General features: G+C 42.3%; 1 protein-coding gene across 2 annotated transcripts in view; it reads right to left on the bottom strand.

Moving 5' to 3' along the window:
• Positions 1 to 557: 557 nt before the first annotated feature.
• The window catches only part of kiaa1549la (KIAA1549-like a), a 131,835-nt gene continuing 110,488 nt past the window's right edge, over positions 558 to 21,904 (bottom strand). For both annotated transcript variants that reach the window (XM_030731418.1, XM_030731419.1), the window contains 10 exons: positions 17,329 to 17,453; positions 16,398 to 16,618; positions 14,186 to 14,318; positions 10,429 to 10,670; positions 9,978 to 10,143; positions 8,361 to 8,458; positions 6,227 to 6,372; positions 5,993 to 6,147; positions 5,806 to 5,877; positions 558 to 3,881 (listed from right to left, as the gene is read on the bottom strand). In XM_030731418.1, the coding sequence (XP_030587278.1) occupies positions 5,848 to 5,877; positions 5,993 to 6,147; positions 6,227 to 6,372; positions 8,361 to 8,458; positions 9,978 to 10,143; positions 10,429 to 10,670; positions 14,186 to 14,318; positions 16,398 to 16,618; positions 17,329 to 17,453 (1,316 nt within the window). In that variant the 3' untranslated portion in view covers positions 558 to 3,881; positions 5,806 to 5,847. The remainder of the gene's footprint in view (positions 3,882 to 5,805; positions 5,878 to 5,992; positions 6,148 to 6,226; positions 6,373 to 8,360; positions 8,459 to 9,977; positions 10,144 to 10,428; positions 10,671 to 14,185; positions 14,319 to 16,397; positions 16,619 to 17,328; positions 17,454 to 21,904) is intronic.

The following is a 21,904-nucleotide window of genomic DNA, read 5'->3' as shown; positions in this document are numbered from 1 at the left end:
AATATTTTCTTAAGAAACAAGAAAGAAGCCGAGAGCATGCAGCCGCTTTTGTAGCTTTTCTTATTCTTTATTCTGAAAATCCATCTCAAACTCATCAGATTTTCCCTCCAGGCTACAGTCAGAGGCATAAAAAAGGGGGGTTGAAGTGCGATCCGGGGCTGTGTTTTTCACAATTTACAAGACCGAGTCTTTGCCACAGAGACGTCTTGTTCTAACCAGCTGTTTGCCAGCGTGTGAGGAGTCAAGGTCACTGACAGGCGGCTGTTTCAGCATCTCAGAAACGATTCTCCCAGCATGTTTTATCCATCATGTGACCGCCTTACCTTAAAACACAAACCAGCCTTCTGCAGGTCTTCCAGCAGCAACATCACAAACATTATCTGACACACTTCTAACGACTCGTTAAGTTTCTCACAAGCTGGGTGAAGATGGAGCATGTAATATTTGTGTCTGCCTCCCTCTAGTGGTCAACATCGTTCATGCACAGCAGACCTGTGTCAGCAAGTTTGTGAAAAAACATGAAGCACACACACACACACACACACAAAAACAAGCGCTGAGAATTGGAATTTGTATTTATTGTTTAAATTCACCAAAAAGTTTTCTGCATAACTACATCCAACAGCAGTCATGGTTGTCGTCACCGTGACCTCCTCAACACCCACGTGACGATAGTATGACATCATCAGCGCCGCCAAGATGTCAGAGCTTCATGACATGCCTCAAACGGCAGAAAAACACTACTGACAGTAAAGTCCATCCTGGAGTCCGTCACCAATCAAAGCGTCTCGCCGCTACCCGTGTAAAACAAACATTGCACATCAACTTAGAGCATCGCATGAAGCCTCCGCTTTTACCCACCCACCCGTTTCTTTAGCATGGAGTCAAATGAAATTATAACAGCGGGCTGTACAATGAGGATGATTTCAAATGTGATGGTTCCAGCAGGTATCCAGTAATGATACTGATGAGTCAAAGCACCCAAAAACACACCGTGCGCTCCCATAATGCTTCAATACTTCACACCTTTGCTTTCCTTTCACTATAACTATAGACAACTAATATTCATCATGCGCAGGCCCAGATTGATAAAGTGAGGAACTTTTAATAAATGCGTGCACTGGAAGAGACCCAGCCTGTGCACACGTGGGTTTAATTTAGCAGACCGTCACTGTCAGTGATTGCTTTTGAAATTTTCCACTTTGAGGCAAGACACTACAGGAGAAAATATCCAAAATATACTTTAGGTGTTTATTTTAGAAGTCGGTCAATTGGACTTTGGTGCAAATGACTGCACGTTTAACATGATGAAAAAGAGAGATCCACATTTCCCTCTGTAGGAACGCTGACTGGAATATGTCAACAAAATGAAGCTATCCTGACTTCTTTCATATCTCATTTGCATATTTAAACATAAAACTTGAGATACCAGAAACAGAAGTTCAGCAGTCTCCATCTAATCATTCACCCTGTTTGCCTGTAATGTCTTGCCCAAAGGCATAAATGTAGAGGAGGAGCTCAGCCACAACAGCCTTAACTTTGAAAATGATCATACTGCAGCTGTGAAACATCGCTGTGTGCTGTGAACTCCTCCTAAAGCTCCGGCTCGTGAGAATCTTCCTGCAGGACAAAAATATTTTAAAACTTTTGTGCAGTTTCAGTTTCAGGCGCAACACATTTGTAATTCTGTGCATTGATTCTATTTTCTTATCATAAAAGTGCTTTAATTGTTAACTACCTACTAGGCTATCTTTATATTATTATATCTATACTATCTCTCTGTGCCCCCCCCATTGTCTAATATATTGTCATTTGGTATCATTTATTTACCTTTTGACACAACACTGTATATCTTAGCTCTTCTGTATCCACTTGGTGAAGTTAATATATGGCTATAATCTCCTTTAGTACCATCTAAACGATGAGGAGCTTTACATACAGTGCGGTCACAGAATTCCAGTTTTCCTCAGTAAAAATGAGGGTAAATATATTATAGACATTCTCCATACAAAAAAAAAAAGCATTATTTCTACTTTTATGGCTATTGACTTTTCTCCATAAAGAACTGCAGTGTTTAATTTGCTCGCTGCACATTACTATAAACTCTGTTTCTTTCTTAATGTATTGATTTATGCGTTATGTTACTGATGTTAGAAAACAGGATGATGAAAGAAGCGGATGAAGATGATGAAATGTGTGCAACCTTCAGAAAGTCAAGACGTTACAAAAGCAGCCTGACCTCCTTCCAGCCGAAACCCAAACGCACTAAAATGAACGTCATGTCCCCCCCCCACACACACACTACTTGCATAAATCTCTTCATTAAATCATCTGCTATATACAGTAATACATTTAGTCGTTACATATACGGCTCGTCAGAGCCCGGCGAGTCTCTTAAACAGTCCTAAACCATAGTCCAAATAATAATCCCTCGGCTTTGAAAGAACCAAAAGTCAAAGTTACAGTAGAATACAGTAGACACCGTTCAAGTAAAAGAACTGTTTTTCTAAGAATACTGGTGTGTTCACAGAATTGTAAGAGACGTGAGTCAAACCACGACTGAAATCCCTTCAACAGCAGCTCCCATGTTTTTTTATCCAGGATGCTCATTTTCCCCCTTTCAGGAGACGTCACGTAACCAAAGCCACCCTGAGCGGGATTTCGGTGAGCGCGTCTGACTCAGGTCTGCTTAATGATCAGCAGACAAAAACGTCATAATCAGATGACTGACGGAAACATAGTGACTAATTCTTGTTTTCATTGCTGAGTCGAATGAAGGAAAAAGGTAAACGAAGTAATTCTTTTTAAAAAAGTACAGAAATCCCATCATAACCACGGACGACTAAGCCACCGACTTCTCTGCTTCGAAGAACGTCTTTTTTTTCTTTTTTTTTTGCCTTGAAATAAGGTGAGTGGAAGATAAACACCCACTATGTCTTTTTTTTTTGTACAACAATCCATTGATAATAATCAATGCACAAAAGTAAAAGACAAAAGCACACAAATATCCAAAACTGAAATAGAGACAGCTCAAGACAAGATTTTTTTTTTTTTCCTTTTTCCTCAGTTTTTTTCCACTCAAGTTTAAAATACACATATTAACCAGCTGTTGAGTTTTTACATAGGAATTTGGATTGATCAAAAAAAATAATAAATAAATAAAAGCACAGTTTTAAGTCAGTCCAGCTTTCCTGGCTTCATGGTGGACCTTCGGGGGCGAGTCCAGGAGGCTCCAGTCCGGTCCAGTTCAGAAGAGGAGCAGACTACTGGCGACGGCTGGGGCGCTACAGTACTGATAACGCAACACTGTGTGCCATCGTGTGCTGGGCAGATGGCAGTTACTCTACGATGATTGCTGGGCCACAGAACTTGTCACGCTGCACTGTACTCACCCTGTTCATCCACACTGCATTTGTGTTGTTAGGCAGGGAGGCGCAGCTCAGCTCAGCAGTGTCAGGGGCCTCCGACCGTGCGGTGGTGGCCAGCACAGAAGAGGCAGTCTACATGGAGATAGTGACTACGGGCCCAGAGGGGCCGGCGCAGGCCTGTGAGGCCGGGGGCTCAGAATACAGAAAGAGAGAATTATGGCTGAGCTTTTCATTGGCAAGAAGACTGAAGAGGAGGTGAAGAGGGATTATGGGGCACAGGAGCTCTGGAGGATGAGAAATGCTTTGAGCTGCAGATGAAGTCGGCTGACGGAGGACAGATGGAGGGCAGGCAGAGGAGAGACAGGGAGCTGTGGGAAAAGGTGAGGGGGGAATCCGCTGGCGATGAATGAATCATACAGGAGGAAGGCTGTGCTGAAGCCAAGTGGGGGGGAGGGATGAAGCTCCAAAGAGTTTTGAGTGAGAAGGAGGTCCTCCACCCATCTGAAGCGACACCTGCAGAAAAAAAGACAGCGGCCACACATCACAGACCTGCTACCACAGCACGGACGGAGGTTCCACTTTGGAAAAAAACTACAGCTCTGGTGCTAACAAGTTCGCTAACTGATGATTAGTGAGGTTTTTAGCTCAGAGAGCTTCATGTTAGCTTTACAATAACTTTTATTGAATGAAAAAGTATGCAGTGGTGAGTAAAATGATCCTTGCTCAAGCTAATCTAACACTGGGTGACAGCCGTGGTGAAGTGCACCTCTGCACAGAGTACCGAGCTTCATCCTGGCTGTACCAGCTAGCCCTGTGACTATAACAACCGCACCACCAGTCAGCTGGCTCCACTAGCTCCTTCATCTGTTTCCCTTTATGTTGTGACCACAGCTTAATGGTGTTTCAAATCTCATAATTACATCAATTCCCTGCTCAAATGACAGGGGAAGCAGCAACCAGACCCCCTCGTGTAACAGATGCTATAAATAGCTTAAATATCGTGAAATACGGGAGCTAGAGGTGGGTGGCAGGGCCTGCAGTGGCAGCAGTAACTTCATCCAGTCTTATCCAGTATGGATCTTGCCAGGAAGATGCACAGAATGAAGTCAGCTGAGCATTCAAGCTGATGTTAGCTGGCAGTGAGATCAGCTGATCTGCCAGGACTATCGGCTTGAGTGTGAGGGCTCAAAGAACTAACACTATGCTTAATCTGTGGATCATCAAGCAGCCATTTATTAGTTAATTAAGAAGTATTTGTGAGTATTTTGATCTGAGTAGTGCCACAAATACAGCCTAACTATTAACACGTCAGCTTTGAACGTTCCACCCTGAACACATTTCAGATGGACTTCAGTGCAGGTGGAGCGCTGCTTTCTGAGCACTGCTGCAGACATTTGATCCTGTCAGCCTTTCACCTGCAGGCTGGCATCCAATCTGAACTCCAAAGCAGATAATGGGTTTTGCTGTCTGGGTGGAATCCCCTGATTGAGGCTACTGGGCCAGGAAAACAACAGTCAACAATGCAGAGCATTTTTAAAAGAGTATTTTACTTTTTTGTACATCTGGTAAACGGACTGGTATTGATACAGTGTTTTTCTTGTCTTACTGGACCTCTGAAAGCTCTTTTCCATGACACACCACACTGACATTCATTCTGTGCACTCTTTGAGTGCTTTATCGTGCACTAGAACATCTCCACACTCTCCTTTACTCTCCGCCTCAGCAGCTAAAACTCTCACTCATGCCGGCATCACCTCCCTCCTGGACTGCTGCACTGGTGTTGTCTTTGGTCTGCCTAACAAAGGTCTGGACAAGCTGCAGTATGTTCAGAACTGAGCTGCCAAAGTCACCCAAACTAAGTCCTGGCAACTTATCACCCCCACCTGTATGCAGCTCCACTAAAAGCTCCTACTTACTATTCTCCACACCAGACTGCAGTCCTTCAGGGACAGAGCCTTCAGTGCTGCTGCTCTCTGAGAGATCCACAATGCTCCGTCTCTGGACATTTTCAAAAAGCATTTGAAATGTCACCTGTTCACTGAAGCATTTGGCCTTTAATTATTCTTTTGCACAAAAGTGACCTTGGGTTCCTTGAAAGGCTCTCTATAAATCTAAAGTCTTTATTATTATTTGTTCATCTTATGTCCTTTAATTCTTCAGTATGAGGTCTACAGTGAGACACTAAGCAAATCCATTATAGCAATGCCCTTATTTTTAATTTTAGACCTCTAAGATATCAACAAAATAGTCCCCAGTCACATGTTTTCACTAGAGGTTCCCAACATTTACTGCCTAAAATAAAAATCCAGGGATAAAAAGAAACAGGAAATAACATTTAACTTGTACAATAAACTAAAATCAACAAAATCAAAATAAACAAAATTCCCAAAACAAGCATGACAGCATAAACCTGCAGCGCGGAGAAGAGGTGACCCACCAAGCTACTGATGCTCCCACTCAGTGTCGCAGGCGGGCGACTTCAGCAGATGGTCTCGAGGTGACGCGAGTTCTGCAGGAAGAAGTGGAGGAAGTGCTTCACACACACTGAAGCATTCTACAAACCGTTCGCAGCTCGTCGTGTATTTTAAAAACATTATTACAGAGGGAAAAAAAAAAGGTCTCACAGGTGTGTCGTTCCATTGCCGCGGCAGATCCTCCGGTTCAGGTGGATAAGACATCCAGGATGGACTCCGGTACGAGGACGGCGGTGACATGACGAAGTAGTCCGAGTAACCCGGGCGGTTGGCTGATATAGCGTAGACTGCTGTTATCGGGTTTCCTGTCAGATGTAAATATATTTAGATTGAACGGCACTAACCTATCAACTTGAATTTCAGCATCCTGTCACTGAGCCGTACCTGAGTAGGTGCTGATGGACTGGTCGACGGTGACAGCGGGGAAGGGGGTCCTGGAGAGCGGCAGGTAGGGGGCACCGTTGTGCTGCTGGGCCTGCAGATCTGAGGCTTCTGACACGCGAGGCTTCAGACTAACGTCAGGGGTGGAACTGTTGGTGGAGAGGAGAGGTGACGGATATCAGTCAGCTGTGCTGCAAACAGACGACATCTGCAAAGTTTACTGAAGTCTGACTGAATTTCATTTGTATGAAAAATCTGCACTGTTTTAATAGAGTGACTTCTATGTTTTTTTTAATTTGCAACAGATATTTAGTTGTAATTACTCAATATTAAATACTATACAGTTGTTTATTTTCTAAGCTCATTCTAATATGTTTAAACTATATTTCAATATCCTTACTTACAGACCAACAAAGACAGAAATGTTTGCAACTGTACTTAAATATGCAAAAAGAGACACTACGGATGGTCCATCAAGCCCATCAGCACCACTGAAGGCATGTTCAGAAAGTCCTTATGCTAATTCTTCATACTGAAACAGAGTGGTTTAAATTTTCTCCATATCTGATCCATACTGCAGCACAGTGGTGTGGTGGTTAGCACTGCTGCCTCACATTAAGACTGGGTTCGAATCCAGTCCGGGGTCTTTCTGTGTGGAGTTTGCATGTTCTCCGCGTGTCTGTGTGCCCACAGGCCAAAGACAAGCATGGAGTTATGTTAACTGGAGATTCTAAATTACCACAGATGCAAATGTGAATGTAAATGGTTGTCTCTATGTCTTAGCTCTGTGATAGACTGCTGACCCTGCATCTCACCCTATAACTAAATCCTATCCCAGCACTGGATAAGCAGAAGAAAATGGATGGATGGAAAAAAAACACACCACTATAATTCTACGCACAGGTCTTGGTTGATTTTCATGTGCTGTCGGTTTCTAGACTTGCTTTTTAATGTCTAGCTGCATTTACAGGGAATTTCAGGTCCTTGCAGTGAGGGATGCCTGACCTCACTGCCTCCCTGAGCCTTACTACAGCCCTCTGAGTCTTTCTCCACCTCTTCTGCACTGAAGCACCATCCTCTGCATCGTACAGATGCTCGTTACTCTGCATGTTAACTACAGTAAAGGACCAGAGGACAGATGATGTCACTGGCACATCTCAGGACCATGATGCACTGTGTGCACTAATGCCTCACAGTGCATAGCAAAGAGGGATTAACATGCTGCACTCTTCCTCCCTGAGGGCACAGTGGAGCTGATGTGTGACGAGCTGACTGATTAAATACTGCAATATGGATGTTTCTGGTTGTAATAAGTAAGAGTAATGGTCACACGCCCGTGGCTATGTCTGAAAATGTAATTAGCAGTAATTAGAGAATTTCAACGATAAAAGCTGACTTTGTTAAAAAGAAAATTATATATGAAAAGACCTAAATATCTTTGTTATTAGATTGCTGGTCATTTTTTCTCCCCAATTTTCTTTCAGAACGCTGAACGTGTGCCTGCCGCTCTGCAGCACCTTCTTTTCCTACTAGTGTTAATTACTTAATTCGCCCACTAGATGGCGAGCATGCCCCTCACTGCCAACCAGCAGAGCCTGAGTCAGTCACTCTCTGCAGTGCTAAAGTGCCCAGCAACACGGCGCACACAGCAGCAGCATTCAAATGAAGAGGACGCTCAGTTCAGATGATGCAGACGGGTCTGAGACAGAGAAGCGAGTGGCACAGACAGAGGGTGGATGTGGAGGGCAAACTCTTCAAATGATGCTGATTAATATTCTGATACAATTTTATGTATTCTCCTGTGTACTCGCCACTATCCGTCTGATCCAGTGATTAGCCCCTGTGCTGCCATGTGACTGGCTGAGGAGTCATCCTGGAGTACTTTTAAATGCCATATGTGAACATTTCCCTCACGTTTGAGGTCTAAATATATTTATGGGCCACATATTCAACACTGTGGATGTTTTTCTTCTCCAGTTTGAATATTTACTTTATTCTGTATGACTTTTTTTTTTTTTTACTGAGGGGACAAAGTGTTCCTGGCTTTTGTTTTCCTTCATTTGGGCTTTAAAAATGGTTTTTCTTGCATGTATTAAGCGCAACGTGTTTGAGTAAATTATATGAATGCGTGTGGTACCGTCGCAGTGAGGTCGCAGGTGGCGGTCCTGGTCTTGAGGGGATCAGTGGAGGTGGAGAACCAATACCCATGTCAGGGAGCTGGGTGAACCGGAAACCCTGCAGGAGCCAGAGATCGAATTTAGAGATCTATTTGCTGAGCAGCTCAGCTCACACAGTAACACAAAAACAGCTCAACAACCAACCAAAAAATAAATAAATCTAATAAATAGGGGAAGGATGCCAGAGGGACGTCTGATCAGAGCAGAACAGACCAAACACGCATTCAGCTTCAAGTAACAACTGTATTTGTTGGTAGGTGTTCAGTCCTCAGGTTCTATAATCTTTCTGGAGCTCCTCGTTGCAGAGCAGCTGGTGGACACGGTCAGTTTAGCTGTGTTGTGATTTGGCAGAAGATGCAACGTAACTTAACATGACTACAGATAACGATCCCACGTCAGCCATATTTTCTATAACATTCTGAACCCAGCTCAGGAGGAACTGATGTTGCTAACACACATTAGGCTTAATACATATATAACCATTATTATTATTATTATTGAGGAAATAATGACTAATTAATTTGGGTGAACTGACCACCCAGGAGGAAAGGTGCTACAGTAACTTCACCTTTCTAAAGCCTGAGGTCCTACTAAACTATAATACTCCAAAGAATTCATTAATGGTAAGCCAAAATCTTCTTTTTTTATTAGTTTATTTATAATTGTCTGACTGGTGAAAATTCTGAGCAACTTAAATCTAACTGCAAGTGTTAAGTTACTAGGCTACTTGTAGCTGTATTATTTTAATTATTGGAGAAGTTACGAATCTACTATATATAACTATGGGAAGCATCCCTTCCAACAATGATGACACAAAATCATTCTCCAAATACTGTAAGCCTAAATTTTCTGGCTTTCCAGTAATCGGAATGACTTGCAGTACTTGCTAAAGACTTTCTTACTAAAAGCAAAATATAGAGACAGCTGTCAAAGCGCTAAGGACTCAATCCAAAGACTGTAGCTGATAAACTGATGGTTCACCTTCCTGAAGACATTGATTTGCCATAAGATCTGCTCCAGCAGCTTTTACTGCTGTTGTGCCCTGTGCATAAATGTGCTCAACTCTTCCTGGTTTGGAGATGCTCACACAGATCCTGCTGCTGTTTGATGTCGCAGGTAAACTGAGGGGAGAGAGGACAGTCTGAAGCAGCACACACAACCTCGGCTCCTCTGAAGTCAACATGCGTGAAAGGCCAGGTTACCTGAACAGGCTGAACTGTTCAGAGGCTGTTTGTGAGAATAAGTCGCTGAGGCTTTCTCATATTTGGCATGAGATCAGGATGAGCTCCATGAGAGCGTCACACAGCGCTGGTGTCTCATGGCATAATAATGGGAGCAGGCATTATCAAAAATAAAGTTTCTGAAAATAATATTTCTTAAAAACACATCAGATTATCAGCAGATCTGCATTCCAGTTTTCACAGCTATAAATGTGATTTTTTTTTTTTTTTTATATTGGAACTACTTTCTACTCAGAAATAGAACCTATTAAAAACAGATGGGTGACAGTGAAGTTACTAGAAAGACAGCTTTTAACTGTAGTCTTTCCAACCCTTAATCCTCCTTCTAGTGCTTACTGGTTTGGGCAGGCTGCACTGGTGCATGTCCTCATAGCCGATGCTTCTCTGCCTGCCTCCACAGGGATGGTTCATGGTCCCCGGGGCGCTGGTCACCCCATCACTGTAGTGGCTGGTATTGGAGGGGTTGTAGGCGCTGTGAGGATGGTGATGATGGTGGCGATGGCTGTTAGTGAGAGAAGAAGAAGAAGAAAAAAAATTGAGGCTGAGTCAATGCCGGCGCGCCTACTCTCTCTTTAGTTTTCCAATCTCGCTCCAGTGTGCACTGCATAGTCAAGCAGACACACTCGGATAAAACTGCTCCGATTTTTGAGAGACGGCTCAGGAGTGGGATGCGTGCACTTTCAAACTGCATATCAGGGGACCTCTCTCCTTTTTCCAACACAGTACTGTAAATTATGCAGATGTTAGAGGAAAAAAAAAAAGTTTTCAGCGAAAAATAAAAACTTACTTGGATGGAGGAGAAGGCGGGTCATGGTCCGGAGGCGCCAGGCTAAAAGCGTTGCCTAGCAACATGTGCATCTGCGTGCGAACCTCGTCAATGGACGGCTGCGAGCTGAGCGTGGAGGAGTCGGAGCCACGGTGAGCTTTAACCCCCAAGCTGCTGTTCCCGGTTCCAGTGGATCCACCTCCATAACCCAGAGAGCTCATCAGACGGTCCACGTTGGTCTCCTCAAAGGGTTCAGGCTCGCCCTTTGGAGGGAACACACACACACACACACACACACACACACACACACACACACACACACACACACACACACACACACACACACACACACACACACAGACAGAAGTTAGTCGTTCACATTTTTCTCCTTTTATGATGGTTTCATGCATCCTCGACCCTCTACGTGTACAAACTGGATTTTCTTTTTCCAACTCCATCAGTCACATAGATGTAGACATTGTTTTGTTTATCCAGCATCTTTTTATTTTTGTCTGTTTTTAATCCTCTCCCTATCCGACAGAATATGATAATTTAATAGAACGCAAATACAGTTTGTATTCATACTTGAAGTTGTGTTTTTACCATCCACAAAGCATAAAATGAGTTTTCATGTGTCTTGTGCAGTCAATGCTGCAGGAAGTTTATTTCATTATATACATATATTTTATTTTAAAGCAGAAGCGGAGAGGGTGCTTCTGTTAGCACCAAAGTTCAGGAGGTGGAGAGAACGCTGGGGGTTCGATCCCCGGCTCCTTCACTCTACATGTCGAAGATAGTGAACCCCAGATTGCCCCTGAACTATCCAGCACTGTGTGTGTGTGTGTGTGTGTTTGTATAGAACAAAGTCAGTGGGTGAATGTGGCTTGTAGTTCTCAGAGTAAAAAAATGTTACCATATGTCCGTATACCATTTGTGTAAGTAAGAACTGTGAGAAAAATCCTGATTTCTTTGTGGAACAAGTTAAGTGGAATTAGTTTGGGCAGTTTGAGAGCCTGAAAGCAGGTGCTTAATGCCAGTGAGACTTGGCAACAACTGAGAACTCTGTACCTCTTCCACTTCCTGTTCTAATCTGCTTTATACTGATGTGATTTCTTACTTCTTACTGTGTTGCGCCAGTGATTAAATGTCCTTCCCCTGTGCATAATTAGTCTGTGGCTTGCCCCCTCTCTGTGCCAGATTGGCTTTCTACCACTTATCGAGCATTCCAGCAATCTTTCCTTCTGCCCGACCTCGCTTCTATTCTTGATTTCTGCCTTTTAGCTTTGTTTTCTTTATTTTTACCTCCACTAAAGTCTGCCCGTTTGAACCTTGGCCTCGCCTCTGGAGCCATGCTGTCGAGTCCTCTGGTTGTAACTAATTGTTACTAATGGATACAGGGATGTGAATGCTTTAGTCAAAACCAGCACAAGATTCAAATGCACTGCGATTAGATGAGTCGCTTTCAGAAATGGCATCTCCAGTGTCAGATTAATGCTAGCATACATTTTTCCTGTTCCTTCTGTTGTAGCAAATATTTAAAAAAAAGAAATAAAAAAAAAATACTGTAGTTGCAGTGTTTGTCTCCTCGGCATGCAGCTCTAAGAGTCTCACAGCAGAAATCTATTGATTTGTTTTTGTGGACGTGAATTCTTCTCTTGTTTTTCATGTTCAGATTTCCATGTTCCTGGACACAGATTTTCCACCCTTATTTTTGTGTTCCTCAACACAAATCTGTCCAATCTCACATGTACTGATCCATATTCATAAAAGTAATATTTCCCACTTTTAGAGGGCAAAATGCTGCACAGTTACAGTCAGAAAGAGAGGGGTTGGTGGTGGAGTGAATCATTTCACTGTGCACACCAGAGACCACAGTTTGAGTCCTACACATAACAGATATTAATTTAATTTTTTATTTTTAAGAAATATTTTTTTACTGAAATGCATCAGTTTCTTAGTCATGCTGTCATAAAAAAAAAAATTAAAAACAGGCAATTTTTGTTCATTTTATGAGCAAATATATAAAATTTTAATGATTTCCCGCTTGTGCTGTAGCAGAATGTATCCAATCTTACAGTTTTGTCATTGTGCATATTAGGGTCGTTATGGGAGCTAGGATGGCCGTTATATTGTGAAGGTATTCACATTATTTTATGCAAGGGTGATAATTATTAGTATATTTTTAAGAAGCACCTCAAAACTAACCAAGGCTCCACAGTACTGGGTGTGAGGTCTGTGGAAAAGAAGAACGACCGCAACAGCTCGCTGCTTTGAGCTCATCTTCTCCGAGGAAAATTAGCGAGCGTGTTTCTGGCTGTGGGGTAGAGGAAATGCTGCTATTATCACCTCACTATGCCGTGAGATAAAGTCAGTAAGCTACAACAAATCTGGACAACGTGCAAAGACAAATGCAAAGCGGCAGAAGCACTGCTGAATAACTTTCCACAGTGGGTAATGTGCTTAAACATAACAGATTTGGTTTTTTTTTCTGTGACATTTAACATTGTGGAGATCAGGATCTCAGCCACGTGTAATGCTGTTTGATATTTTACCTTTTACCAATGTGTAGATATAATTTAGTTATTACTGTATAATAAATGTGACTTTTTCAGATTAACCTACAACAGCACTGTTTGGGAATTGCTCTTCTACAAAACGCCTGCGAGCTGTAATCTACATAAACTGTGGGCTTAAATTTGTGACGTGCGTAACAAAAACTCCAATAACCCACTGTATCAGTTTGTAATTTAATTTTGCGTTAATTAGGGCACGAGATCTGATTGATAAGATACTCAAACATAATCGCATCAAAATGTTAGGACTCCACTAGAAGTTGGATGCCAAAAAGTATTAAATTATCACCCAATCAAAGTGCAAAAGCACAGGAACGAATTCAAAAAGCCACCTAGAAATCCAAACAACACCAATTCAGCTGTAATACGTTGCAGCGACTCTAAAGCATGAACACCAAAGTGATAAGGGATACTGATCAGATTACTTTTTGCTCCTTTATGCGCACACACATGCTCGTGCACAAACACATTATGTTCTCCTTGTGCTGCTCCCGACCGTTCGGCGCGTCCAAGGCTATTAACTGCTATCGAGACTCCCATCTGAATCCACGAATAGGCTATAATCATATTCAGAGTCATTGACATTCAGGTAGGTAGCACGGTCGCTGCTGTTACTATGGTGCATCAGAGGAGCGCCACAGAGAGACTTCACTCCATCTGTCCCCATTTTACCTCCTTTTCGCCCCCGTTTGCTGCTGTTAAAATGCGGGAATCTCTCTCTTCTATCTAATTTATTTTTCCTCATCTCTCTGTCTGTGTTGGTTTATGAAGTTCATCGAAAGGTAATTTGTTAATCTGCCGGGTCAGAGCTAAAAGCATCAGAGTGAGAGTGAAGGAAAGGAAGGATTACAGTTAGAACGCTCTCAAGAGATTATTTTATTAATGTGACAAAGTGGCAGCGCTTTACTTTGCTACAACTATCAAGTGACCCATTTCATCATCGCTCTATGGGACTCAGTTGTTCCGAGATTGAACCTGAGCTGATACAGTAGCTTCTTATCGAATCAAACTTTGCATTTTCTTTCTATCAAGTAAGTTTTTCTGAATCTATCATTAATCCTTCACATCCTCTTATTGCAGACCGCAGGTAAGTGTGAGCTCCTGGTTATCATGCACAGCTTATATACATCTTTACTTTCATTACTGGTAAAACTATATTTTCTGGACTTGTTCTGCATCTGCAAGATTCCTCTTCAGTCACTTACATCGTAGCCGTTGTTGCGGATGCCCCTCCTGGATCGCTCCCTGAGCACCAGCATGTCCATCTCTGTCTCTACTGGACTGGGGCTACTCAGAGACTGCCGGCTCCAATATGTAGGCTCTCGTGGGTGCGAGTACCTGTTGGAAAGAAATACAACTGCAGCTTAGTGTCATTACTACTACTGCAGGTACTGAGGTCATAATCCAGTATTTTCACATCTATATTTAGGCTAGTTCGATGCAGTGAACCATGAAATTTTGATTTCCCATTATGAGGAATTTGTGGTGCTGCCGTGTATTCGTCTACACTTATCTGACTAACAGGCCCTTCAGAATTGGTAAATGTAAAGGAATGATACACGGGAATTCTAAAAATCACATTAATTTGGACCTCTGACCTCTTCTTCAAGGTCAAATCAGGTCAAACGTTCACGAAATATCTTATCTATAAAACTGATTAAAAGTTCTACTGCTTTTGTTTGTATTGATGATCTCACTTTTACATTTCACATCTGCCTTTCTTTCAACAATGTGTTTCATTTTTAAGGAACATATGGTCAAGAGAACGAGAATAAGCTGCTGAGTTAGAAATATACTGTAGTATATTATTATTATATCTCTGTTCCTACATAATGTCTGTGTAGTCAAAGTAAACATCTGTCCTGCTGCCCTTATCTGATTTTTACTGCACTACAAACTTCTTAAAGTACATTTAAAAAGAACAAAGAAAACAAACTCACTGCATAAAACATAAAATAAAATCCCCTTAAAAGAAAACACTGCCCACAGCTGCATTGGTGGGAGTTTGTGCGCTCAGAGAGCTTCTTGTTATGCACTGATTGGGAATCAGTGATCACTGACAGGTGAAGTAAATAACACTGATTATCTCTTCATTGTGGCACCTGTTAGTGTGTGGGATATATCAGGGAGCAGGTGAACATTTGGGCCTCAAAAATTAATGTGTTAGAAGCAGGAAAAATGGGCACAAGTAAGCAGATGTGGATACCATTACAATTGTAATGGCTAGACGACTGGGTCATACCTGGGGGAACACCTGTATGCGCTACGGGAAAAAGGTAAGCGGACGGAGGCAGTGTGATGCTCGGGGCAGTGTTCTGCTTGGGAAACCTTGGGTCCTGCCATCCATGTGGATGTTACCTAAGCATTGTTACAGACCGTGCACGCCCTTTCAAGGAAACGGTGCTCCCTGATGGCTGTGGCCTCTTTCAGCAGGATAATGCTCCCTGCCACGTTTGTCAAAAACAAAACAACTGTGTTTTCTTTGGATTCATTTGAAACAGCAGATATTCATTAATTTAATTTAAATGTTATTTTGGTCAGATTTATGCACATTAGCCAAAATTGAGGAACAGCAGATATATCCATTCATCCATCCATCCCTCCTCTTCTTATCCTGTTCAGGGTTGTGGGGGATATAGTGGATACAGCAGATATACTGGATGCTGAATATGGAGCTGCCATGCAGAAGGAAAAGAGGAAGACTCAGGGAAGATTCATGGATTTAGTGAAGGAGGGCATGCAGAGGGTTGGTGTGACAGAGGAGGGATGGTGGGGATAAGGTAAGATGGAGGCAGAAGATCCGCTGTGGCGCCCCCTGAAGGGAGCAGCCGAAAGAAGATGACGACATTTTCAGAACCAAATGTGTTTATCAAACACTACCTACCCCCCCCCCCCCCCATTCCCAAAATGAATTCAACATTGCAATGCTGTTAAATCATACTGTAGGAAATCTTGATCACTTTGACCAGAAACAGATTTGATGCAGGAATTTGAATTTTTTTAATCAGTGTGTGACCTGTAAAACTTTAATATACCGAGCTGATCTCACCCCTCTCCAATCACTCACTCCTTGCGTGCTTTGCAGCTACAGATCTGCATTAAGTTTATAATTCTAGGAGAAAAAAAAATATTATTCACTTGGCATTATAGATTCAACAGTTAATACAAAGTATTTCTTGCAATTAGAAGTCATTCTGCCTACGTGTTTATTTTAATAGTTTACCAAGTGAACATTTATGAATTTAAACCACATAAAACACCAATTCTATTTCTTTATTTTTAATGTAGATTTATTTACCCTTCTCCGGGATTGTCAAGGCAAATTTAACTTGCGACTGGACATTTACTAATGTGAATTTAATTATTTTATTTATACTACAGGGTATTACTTGTTGCAGCACAAGCTCTGCACAGTACCTCTTATGACAGCCTGCAAAGGACGCCCTCTTCTCCTCAGCGGTCATCGGCTCTTTGACCCCATTGTCGTGCCGGCTGTGCCTCGTGTCACGGTGGCTGTATCCGTGGCTTCCGGTCTCGGAGAGCGAGAATTCCCCGTAACCCTTCCTCCGGGCCTTCTGACGCAGTTTGTTCCTGTAGTGCTCAATGTCGGACTTCTGCTTTAGCCCACTGTGATTAACCTGCAAACAGAAAATTCAAGTAATCAAAGTATTCTTTCTCCACGTGTTCAAATGCAACAAACCCAGTACTGTTTTAATTTTTCATCATTATTTTTCTTTTTTTACTTCTTTGGACTTTCTCTCTGGTACCCACGCCCAGATAATCAGACAGCGAAGCACACCGTAAACACCGGGTTTTCTGGTCTTATGTTAACAGACTGAGGGGTCATTCATCATGAGCCTGTGTGCTGCTATCTGAGCTGCTGCAAGGTGCAGAGAGGCTGAGGCAGAATAAGAGTGAAATGCAATGGGCTGGGAGGCAATAGTGTTTGTAGCAACAACAGCTATATTCAGTAACAGCATAATTTGTCCCAGAGGAGATGTTATGTTACTACTACTATGGTGGAGGAGGAGTCGGATAACAGACGGCTGAAACTGAAGAATGTAAAGCACCCTAAGGAGCTTGATGAACTACCTCTTTAATGCCACCCATTATTATTATTATTATTATTTGTTCACTCAATTGAGTCGACTGATTTCAAACTGGATGCAGTACAACATCATTTAAATAATGATAGTTCCAAACATGAATGGAAAACAAAACGTGGTCACCAAATGCTGTACTTGTACTCGTGATGTCCTCCTTTTTGCTCCGCCCTATTCTGTCACCACTGCACGCTTACCTCACGCTTTGGAGACATGCGTGTAAATGTACACGTTTTCCGACTCACCTCCCCATTGACGACCACAGAGTCTTGGCTGTGAGAGGAGGAAGAGGGATAAGAGTAGGTTGGCTGGGCTGTCATGGGCTTAATGGTGATGAGACGCAGAGAGCCCGAATGGTCTTCATAGGGATCTGGGAAGAAAAGGAAGGAATAATAATAATAATAGTAATAATAAGCAAATGTGGAGTTCTCAAGGTAGTGCGAATTATGAATTGGAAGTGAGTATAATTATCAGACAGGTGGAAAGGTTTACAAATGTAACCAGCTGTCATTTCTGGTACACTGTAAACTGATCTTTATGCATCTCTTTGTGGAGTTTGATGCTTTTAGGATTTTAGAATAGCTTTTTGGATACTATGCTGCTCCCCGTTGGCCATGTGTTACAGTCACAAACAGGCAATCTACAGAGCAGAAACATGAAGATAATTCAGAAGTGACAAAATCTGTGGTCCCTGTAGATGTTCAAATGTAAATCACTGAAAAGCATGTTTACAGTCTGGCACAAACTACAGTTCTGGCCTTTATGGATAGGTTCCCCGTTTGTAACAACTCTGAGTGGGGTGAATTTTTTTATAACTCATCCACCTGGATAACTGCTTTAGGGGAGTGGCCACATTAATTGACAGGTGTCCCAACAGAGGCTGCTGGAGCCGACTGGAGCCTGTGAGGCCTCGAGTCTACTTCGAGTCATTGAACTGGACTGTCTGTGCCGTCTGTGCCTTCTGGAGCATTTTTATTGGATTATTTGACAAATATCAGGGTTTACAGACCATCCAGGAGGTTTGTGCTTCAGCTTTGGTGAAATTTCAGTACTTTATTAGTCTGCCACATAGCACTAATTAGCTAATATGCATGTCTGCAATGCACACACACACACACACTGTACAGTTTATGAATGGAGCTTGCTAATCAAGCTAGCCAGGATTAGTGAATAAATTAGCACTCCACTTTTTTGGAGCCGGAAGATAAATTTGACCAGTGATGCTCAGTACATGTGCCTGTGCGCTGTTTTCCACTCCAAAATAATAGCTTTTACCCTCTAATGTAAGATTTACTTACTATCATGGAAACAATTTGAAACAAAATCAATACAAACTGAGTTTAGTCCCATGGAAAAAAATCTGCTCAGTCTTCTGCTAAACACAAAAACATAATCTCAGTATTTATGCAGCTACTGTGTGTTATAGCAGGGAGAAGCAGATGGATAGTGCTATGCTGCTCTGGCTCCACAGTGACTCACTGCCTGACATCATACGGCAGATTGTTTCTTTGTAGGGCTACGACAGTCTGCCGTTAACTGCTCCAAAACCACAATGTCACCATCCATCCTGGCAGCACCTCGGCCTGCCATCATTTGTTGGTCAAACTGCACCGCCTACCACAGTGTGACAGGTAAGGTCAGCGCAGGTGGCGTCACAAGCAGCGGAGGGCTGTGAACCTGACTGGACACTGTAACACTGGGTGTACTTAATGTGAACTCTGAACCATCTCACAACAAATGGCAAACACTGAACAAACATGTGCAGGGTTTCTGCTGCAAAAGTATGCAGGTGGTGGATCTGGTACAATTTAATGTTGCAGACCATTCATTAAGCTTTACCCACTCCCTGTAACAGCAGTGCACATATGCACCTCCTCGGGAAAGACAGAAAGGCGGACAGCCGGGCATTTCATCCCACTTTCACTGTGAAGAATAAGCAGCATGTAGGAGAGCAACAAATCATACTTAACCTTTATTTAAATATACCAATGAATGATTTGGCCTGCTTAATATTTTTGTACCTTTTTTCTGGTGTTAAAAATAAATAACAGGAACAGAAAGCTAATAACATATCATATCTAATATAGCAGTTGTAGGTTTTTGTCATTTTACCTTTTCTAACTCCAGGTGGATAGGCTGGTGGTGAGGTCGCCTTAAGCCCAGTGGGCTGCTGGACTTTGCGCCATTACCCATAATTCATAGCAGAAGCCGGTATTTTCCTTCTGTTTGCACTGTTGTTTATGGTTGCGGGCTCACACACTTGCTGTTCATTTAAACATTTTAACACTGCAGCCTAAACGGTACCACATCAGAGGTGGATACATTGCAAGGATGTTTTAAAAAGCAGCGAGGTAACGGTGCCTCACTTGTGTAAATGACATGAACTTATGGCCTGAAGTCAGCTACATCCACATTATCAGTTACCTTGTTTTTCCGAAGGTGTTGATGGCGAAGAATCGTGTAATTATAAGAGCACCAGATTATCTTCAAAGCAATAAAATCAATAAAGTAATGCTGAACAAACAAGGCAACGTTGTTTTCCTTAAAGCAGCTGTAGAGCAGAGCCAGAGCATCGGCCAAGCTAAGCGCTTAGCATGGGTCATGCTAAGGGAAAGTGGAGCGGTGGAGACAGTCAGCTGTTCCTGTATCGCTGATTAGGGAAATCATGTAGTGATGCTGCAGCTATTCTGTGGAAGGTATATCACTGATCTGGATATCAGAGTGTTCAGATCACTGAAACAGAAACACTGGACTGGCCGAAGGCTGTGATCGAGGAGACACAGCTGTCATCCTGCTAACTGCTACGTGTTTACATGAAGGCAGGCATTGTTTAAGCTTTGTGTAGGCTGTATGCTGTAGTGTCACAATATAAATAAAATAACGTAAAAAAATAAGAGGCTGTACATTAAAGGAAAACTGAAAACATAAGGAAAAAATACGGTAATAGGATGTAGTATAGTACTGGGTAGTATAATTTGGGGGGAAAAGAACAAATTTACACAATAAAATAATTTGAAAAAATGTACAGACTGATGTAGTGACAACCGACAACAACACAAGTTGAATCCGAGCTCATGTTCCAACTAATAAAGCCGCCTGTTACAGCACAAAGTAACCGAATTTTGCCATTAACTCTGGCTCTGACTTTGGGTAACCGGAAGTATAAAACCGTACAGCGGAAGCAGCAGTCTGTCACGGCAGCCTGGCAGAAACACTTGTATATCATGCTTTGCTTAAATCTCGAGTTCTGCTTTTCTGTCTGTTCCTGCATTTAACTGAGTAGCATTGCGGTGGCTGAGTTGTTGTTTCCACACAGTAACAGCTTTCAGCTGTGTGAGTTTTCTTCCTGAGCTGTTTAAAAATGTGCAAGGTTAAAACTACCAATCAGAGCCCAGGACAGTCTTCTTAATCACAAGGGTTCAATACATTTAAAAAAGGGGCTTCATTGCCTGAATGTACAAACTACATGTTGCTTAACTGGAATTCACTATATTTTGGAGTCACAGTTACTCAGTGTGTTTTCTGTACACACTGAGGTAAACAGTATGACTCAGTCAACAATCTGCTTGTACTTGTAAGCAACATCACTGTAAACATACAGGAGTAAACAGCCAAAGTACAAGTATGGAGGTGATTTAGCACTTGTGAGTGTGATTTGTTAAGATAGTATACACACAGACTATATATTAAAAGGACCACCACCACCATGATGTCACCCATAAGTTTTGGAATTTGTATTGAACATTTGAGGAACATCAAAAAAGTGAATCTGGCCTACATTAAGGCCACTGTCACACGTAGTCCGTTTCTGTGGAAAACTGACTATTAAGGAACAGCTGCTCCAAAATTAATCTAAAATGTATGGAAGCTTGTTCCTGCCACTAAAAAAAATACATAACTCAAATTTTCGTGTTAATAACTTGAAATTTCAACTTAGCGCTACCAATCAGGAAGCTCCGTGATCCGTACATCGTTTCCTTATCAACTAGAAGAAGGAATCTGAAGGTATCAGCTGTCCGACAGAACGACATGAAAACACTGATTCCTTTTATGAAGCTGTTTTTCTACATTTTGAACGTTAACGGTCAAAAAGATGACGTAAATTTGTTCTCGTTTGCTAGAAACTGCTAGCTCGCTGTTACTGTTGCTACCCCATTTTGAGTGCGCACCCACTGGCATCATCTGACTAAAAACTACGTATACTTAGTTTTTCATTTTGAGTTGAAATTTCGAGTTACAGGTGGCGATTTTTTTTTTTCTTTGGTGGTGGAAACAAGCTTCCAAAACCTAAGTGCACCCTATGATTCAACAGCTTGGCCCACTCTTCTTTACAGCATTTCTTCAGTTTACTTTCTTGCTTCAGTTTGTTTCTGCACAGCCTTCCTGACTGGGCCTTGCAGCACCTTGACTCTTTTTTTTTTTCCCCTTCAGCCATTCTCCTGTAGATTTGATGCTGTGCTCTGGATCATTGTCCTGTTGAATGACCAAACAGATGGCCTCACATCTGACTCTAGAATACTCTTGTATACCAAGAAGTTCATGGTCGACTCCACTTGCAAGGTGCCCAGGTCCTGTGGCTGCAAAACAAGCCCAAATTATCACCCCTTCACCACCGTGCTCGTATGAGGCGTTTGTGCTGATGTGGAGTGTTTGGTTTTCTCCAAATGTGGTGCTGTGCACTGTTAACAAACATCACTTTGGATCTCGTCTGTCTGAAGGACATTGTTCCAGGAGGCTTGTGGTTTCTAAGCCATGCTGCTGTGTTCTTTTTAGAGAGAAGAGGTCTCCTGATAACCCTTCCAAACAAGCCATACTTGTCCA

The sequence above is a fragment of the Archocentrus centrarchus genome, chromosome 6 (assembly GCF_007364275.1).
Source record: "Archocentrus centrarchus isolate MPI-CPG fArcCen1 chromosome 6, fArcCen1, whole genome shotgun sequence".
NCBI lineage: Eukaryota > Metazoa > Chordata > Actinopteri > Cichliformes > Cichlidae > Archocentrus > Archocentrus centrarchus.
This window is presented reverse-complemented; position numbering and strand designations above follow the sequence as displayed.